This window comes from Lycorma delicatula, chromosome 6 (genome assembly GCF_047948215.1).
Source record: "Lycorma delicatula isolate Av1 chromosome 6, ASM4794821v1, whole genome shotgun sequence".
Taxonomy (NCBI): Eukaryota; Metazoa; Arthropoda; class Insecta; order Hemiptera; family Fulgoridae; genus Lycorma; species Lycorma delicatula.
Window position 1 is genome coordinate 4,151,930 of NC_134460.1, and position 6,359 is coordinate 4,158,288.

Genomic DNA, 6,359 nt, shown 5'->3' on the forward strand with positions numbered 1-6,359 from the left:
GGGAAAAGCTAAATCAATGCAGGATAAAGAACCATCCCTGGCATTAAAGTAGGTTCCTGTACCGGTATATAATAATGCAAAGTTTGAGTTTGATAAGAAACCTTTAACCGATCTTCCAGCGGGGTCCAGCGATTGGATCTCCAAAGAGGATTATGAGCATTGAAATCCCCCACAAGGCGGTGTTTGCGTGTGGCTACCGCTTGTAAATCAATGCGTAGATGAACTTCTTCGAAGGCACGAGTTGCTGAGATGCCGTAATATATACATACTATAATATACATACTATAATATACAGTTATTTTATCTTTATCGTAACTTGTACGTGTAATATCTGCAGGCAGCTTAATATATATATATATATATATATATATATATATATATATATTACATAATAAATATTTAGTTTGGTTATAAGTTAAAAGAAATAAATAAATAGTAATAGTCATATATGCATTGATTCCTTTTTTTATTTCATACAATTAATATTTACAGAAAGTTTTTTTCTTTGATATTTACAATAATCTAATAGTAATAGGCGGGGGCGTATGGAGAGTATTTGAAGTACGGTGCAGCGGCGTATGCGTAATGAGCTGCAGGAGCTGTGTATGCAACTGGTGCGGCCACTATCGGTGCGGCAGCTTTGACGACTGGAGCGGTGTATGCTGCTGCAACTACTGGGGCGGCTGGTGCTGTGTATGCTACAACCGGTGCTGCTTTAACATATGGTGCCGAGTAAACGAGTGGTGCGCTCAAAAATCCTGGTTTGGCTGCCGGTGACGGTTTGGCGGCGGCTAAAGCCATGAGTGCGAATACAACGATCTGGTAAAATTAAATAACAAAAAATTAATTATCGGCGTATTTAAAGATTAAATTACTTGAAAAAATATTAAAGGAATATAGATTACGCATTTTCTTACTTTCCTACATTAGTTATTCGTTTGGAAGCGATAGATTTCGTTACTAATTTTTTTTTCCTGTTGTAATGCAATCTATCCGTTACAACAGAAGCTGGGTAATTTTGTTTTCAGAATTACTACCTTATTATATTATGTATCGTTGGCTTTCTTATCGTAAAGTGAGAAAATAAACTGTAAAATTTATGTTAAGTTGCATAACTGTAATGGAAGACCGATACGAGTCACAAGTCGGTTTCGAAAACGACATAATCATCTTCCAGAACAAACATTTCACGTTAGGTTTTATCAGAAAAATTGAAGCGAAACGGTTTACCATTATATTTTTCTCTGAGTCGATGAACTCGGTTGCAATGATGGCAATATTCAGTCCCACAAATAACACTTCTATTCTGTTCAATACAGGGGATCGGCTTTACAATTAAAAACATTGCTATCAGAGAAAGTAAATCTGACAACTATTCCTTAAAGCTCATGCGCTTTACGCGTTACAACAGTAAGGAAGACAGGTACAGATAGCGCAAAGTAACAAATTAAATATCACTTTTTTTGTCAAACGATGTAATGTGTACATAAAAGTTTTCTGCATTGGCTTTTTAATGATTTTTTTCGCTTTTAGAATGCCTGAAACAATTTCAACAATTGTTTTTAATCAATATATATGCATGTACCCAACGTTACAGATAAAACGTTTTGTCCTCACCAGCTGAATATTCATAAAAACGTGAAAGGAACGAAATTTTGAATGATTTTAAGATATAAGTATCTTTTATAGTTTAAATATTACCCTAAGGGGTAATATTTAAACTATAGAATTGAATTATCGGTTCTTACCAAGCGTTTAACAAAAAAAAAACTTTTTCTAAAATATTCAAAACATTATTTATTTTTTATAAAAATGTCTATTAAATCTTGTTATTGTTTTTTACGTACGATGTACAGCGCTCAAAAAATTACAATGATGTTAAATTAAAAGAAAAAAACTGTGATTATTATAAGCAAAGCTGATCGCAAGAAATTTTTAAATAAAGATCTTTTTAACGGAATTTGAAGGTGGATTATTTGAAGCGATTTAAATATTTGTGTAGCCTTTATTAATTAAGTTCTATATTAATTAACTTTAGAACGGCCGGAGTAATTTTTATTAGATATAAAATGGATCGCTTTAATTTTTCAAGCTCTAGGGTTTATGTAACAGTTTGAGGAAAAAATTATCAACGGTATATATTATTTACTTAAATAAAGACATTTTTTTGAAAAAAAAAAAATCATATTAGGTAGTGTGTAAGAAATAATAAAAAAATTTGGAAAATTGAATTCAAAAAAGGTTTCATATAATACAATTGTTTTTTTTTTAAACAATGCTACGATTGAAAAATTATTAGAAACAATTATGAACATATTAATAAATATAATAAAATAAATTGAATAATCTATTTTATTAAAAAATATTTACACGAAAACTATTATAAATAAGCAATTTAATCGCACCACTGTAACAAATTATTGTAAATTTATCGCAAAATGAAAAGACCACATTTTATAAATTTCATTATTAAATTTGATGTAAAAATTTGTTTTCGCTTGATGAGGTCGCCACATAAGCTTGAAAAATAATGTGTGTGGAAGTAGAATTTTTTAGCGTAAGAAAAACGCTATCCCTGACCGGGATTCGAACCCGGGACCTCGGGATGAAAGTCATAAACACTACCGCTCGCGCCATGGAGGCCGGCAATATTAAAAAAAAGAAAGATTAATTTTTACCAATAATTTATTAAAATTTTTCAGCTACTATTTTGAGTGACAGAAAGACCATTACAGTTTTTTGTTGTTTAATATATTATAATTTTCAAAACGTAAAACCTAATCTAATAGTTGTGATAAACCTTAACCGTTATGGAGAAGATATTCAGGTCACCAAATATCTATAATCGGTTTAATTTATACAAAATTAACCAAAAAATGTATAAATAAATAAGGTATAATTAAACAAATTAAACAAAATTAAATATATCATCTTGTCGTACACCTCTTTAGTGAAGTCTAGATCTTTTGTAAAACTTGTTAATAACAGTACTAAAGAATAAACCATGATCTGTATTGGTTTATTTTTTATACATTTATTTTAACTTGATCAATATATATATATATATATATATGTGTGTGTGTGTGTTATCATTACAAACCTCCTCTTATTAGCAAAGAAAATAAACATGCTATTTTATTGCAAAAAAATATTGATTGACATTTTATTTCTGTTGTTTTAAACCGATCGTTAATTATATTGTCAAACACACTTCTAGAAATAATTACTAAAAAACGCTTTGATATCTTTTGTTGGTAGATTTTAATTAAAATATTGAAAATCGAATTGACTGTCAACTAGGAATACAGAATTTGTTTATATGTATATATATATATATATATAAATATTTTTTTTAAATTATTTTAAAAATTGAACGAGAATGATGTTTTGAAATATATACGAGTAACTGTTCAAACGATTTTTTTTTTTTCAAATGGATTATTAAAAATTTAATGAATTTTTGCCAAATTATTATTTTTTTATATCACGTCTTTATAATCATGTCTCTTATGATATTTGTTATAATTGAGAAAAATATTCAGTATCAGAAAGATATTTTTTCCGTTCGTTAATTTAGAAAGTAGTTCTTTTTAATAATTCAAGTTTTCTTTTTCTGAATTCGGAGAAAATTATGATATTTAAACGGGTGATTTTTCTTTAAAATTAAATATTTACTAATGGAAAAGTGGGCGACCCATGCCGAGAATCGAACTCAGCACCTTTGGTGTTGAAATTGAACCGGCAATGTGAGTTTAGTATGGAAATAAAGTTAATTAAATAATTAAATTTACGATAATTACTGAAAGCTAAAAAAAAAAATGTAACTAAAAATATTTTTTAAATATAAAAATAGTAAACTTGAAACTGACCAGCTTGTACATGGTGTTTGTTGCGGTGCTTCTTTGCTGTTGATGAATCAACTGTAATGATAATGGTAAAACGTTGCGAATTTATACTGTCAGTCGAATAATGGTTTAAGAATAGGGGATGGTGTTTTAAACAGTAAGCCGACTTTTTAAGACATGTTACGTAGAATCCTTGACACGTGCATATGCGTGCGTGAGCGAAAAATGTTATGTCCAACATCCACGCCCAGAATAATTAAGTAGTATAGCTTTCTGTAATTCATTCTTTACCGTGCCAAGCCGAGTTTTGGTTTACTAACTGCTGTTTATGCCAGGTATTTCAGGTAAAGTAGAAAACCGTTTACGTAAATACACACTAAAAGAATCGGTACGTACAGATGTTACGTTTTATTATGTAATTTTTTTTTTAATTTTTATAAGTGTTCAGCACCTACATGAAATCTACAATTTACTCGTATATTATTTAAAATGGAATTTTTTACTTTAAATGCCTGTTTGCTTATTAATTTTAGTTATTCATAAAAATTCTTTACGTCTGATAAAATCTTATTTGACCTACTCTTTCTATTTAAGTTAGTTTTGCAAAATCTAAGTATATGTCACTAAAATTACTTGTCGTAATAAATAATAAAATAAACTTCAAAAAAGATAATAAAACCGACAAAGAAATGACCTCAGCAAAAGTAAAAAACTATTACATTAAAATATATATATATAGTGTCTAAATTTCGAGTTTGATTATAAATAAAAATGAAGCAAAACGTATTCCCATTAATTTTGCGCCGAGTTCAAAAAGTCAAGATTTAAATAAGAATTAAATGTGTTCTTTTCTTTTTACTTTTTAGTGCAGGTTTTTTAGATTTATTTTATTTTGTATTAAAATACAGGCAGGCTTATAAAACATATACTGTCTATGCAGAAAAAACCCTTTTGAAAAAGGAAGAAACTCGTTTCATTACGAAAGTAAGAAAATGAATAAAGAGTAACGATTTAAAATAAATTTTCTAACTTTTGTTTATGACGGTAAGTAATGATATTAATACAAAATTTAAACACTTCTAACGATAAATTGAATCGAAAGGTATAGTGAAAGCATTTTTAATTAGGTATTTTTGTACACGACCGGTATTAAAAATAAGCTAAAGCTTCTGGATTGAGAAAATATTATTTACCCTAAACTTTTAACAAATTTCTTTATTTTTTTTTTTATTCTACAAAAGAGCGAGCAACAACAATTATGATCATTATTCCGGTGGAAATTGATAGCGCATGGCTGACCGGGATTTCTGCACGAAATGTCGAGAGACTACCTACTCAGCCACGGAGGTCAGCTTTTTTTTAATTAATTAAAAAATTAATTTTTAAATTCTTAAAAATACCTCGAGTATCTTTTTGGCATTAGGCTATATACAGATTGTTGCGAGAGCTTCTGATAAACTTTATCGGTGTATTAAATCGATAAAAATTACAAAAATAAACAGAAAACTTTAAACGTTTTGTTTTTGAGGTAAGTCGTCATAATTTTTTAAATGTTACATTCTTTTACGTTAAAAATAAAAACAACGGGGAAATGGAATTACGAGGATGCAATTTATAAGGGTAAAATTATGATTTAATTTTTCAAATAAAACAAAATTAAAGAACACCTATGCAGGAAGTAAGAAAAGGAAACTAGTTAGGACAAGGGGTAATTAAAGAGCGTGCGGGTGGCAATTTTACATATAGTAGTTGTATATAGTATAATTTTTTCAAACTTGTTTAAAGATAATTTATTTAAACATATATATATATATATATATACCATTTTCGTTACCTGGAGTGTCCTATGACACTCCCGGTAACGTAAGGATTCCAACGCGAGGATTCCAAGATCTAAATCGGTTTAACCAATGAGCTGGTACGGTGGAACAAACATACATACATTAACCCTAAATACATTACACTCCTTTTTGGGCAGTCGTAGAAATAAATCCTAACATAATCACTTTGTAATTATTTTGTTTAAATATTGATTATATTTTACGTAAAATATTCAGTACTGTTTTCAGGATAAACTAAAATAAAATTAGGAAGTTTCTTTTAACATTTATACTCGTGCATTAAAAAATAATTTGTTTAGGTAGGAAAATTTTTAGTTACGACACAATAATTGAAACAAATATACTTTTTTAGGTGCAGAAAACAACATTATTTAACGGTAAGCCATTTTAATCATAACTCAGGCCAGTGTTCATGGATATATTTCGGGGTATTATTATATATAATTTTAATTAAAAAATACTTTTACTCCATTAAGGATTCCTTTATGCCCTCAATATTAAATTTAATAGATGTGGGTCAGGAGTAGCTTTTGGATCCTGTATACTTAATATTGAGTCCTTAAGGAGAGAGATATTATAAAATAAACCGGAGTTTTGGATTTCGGTAAGTATTGTAATATTGGATTATAGTATGAATAGTACTGATGAAATCGACATTTTAATGCAATTTTTA

The 6,359-nt window shown here is 28.7% G+C and overlaps 1 protein-coding gene across 1 annotated transcript; it reads right to left on the reverse strand.

Annotated features, from left to right (window-relative positions):
• Nucleotides 1-460: 460 nt before the first annotated feature.
• LOC142326764 (uncharacterized) lies at nt 461-3,979 on the reverse strand. The gene is made up of 2 exons (XM_075369456.1): nt 3,870-3,979; nt 461-819 (listed from the first exon to the last, which is right to left on the reverse strand). The coding sequence occupies exons 1-2, from the start codon at nt 3,879-3,881 to the stop codon at nt 523-525; spliced, it is 309 nt and encodes a 102-aa protein (XP_075225571.1). The 5' UTR covers nt 3,882-3,979; the 3' UTR covers nt 461-522.
• Between the last annotated feature and the right edge of the window lie 2,380 nt (nt 3,980-6,359).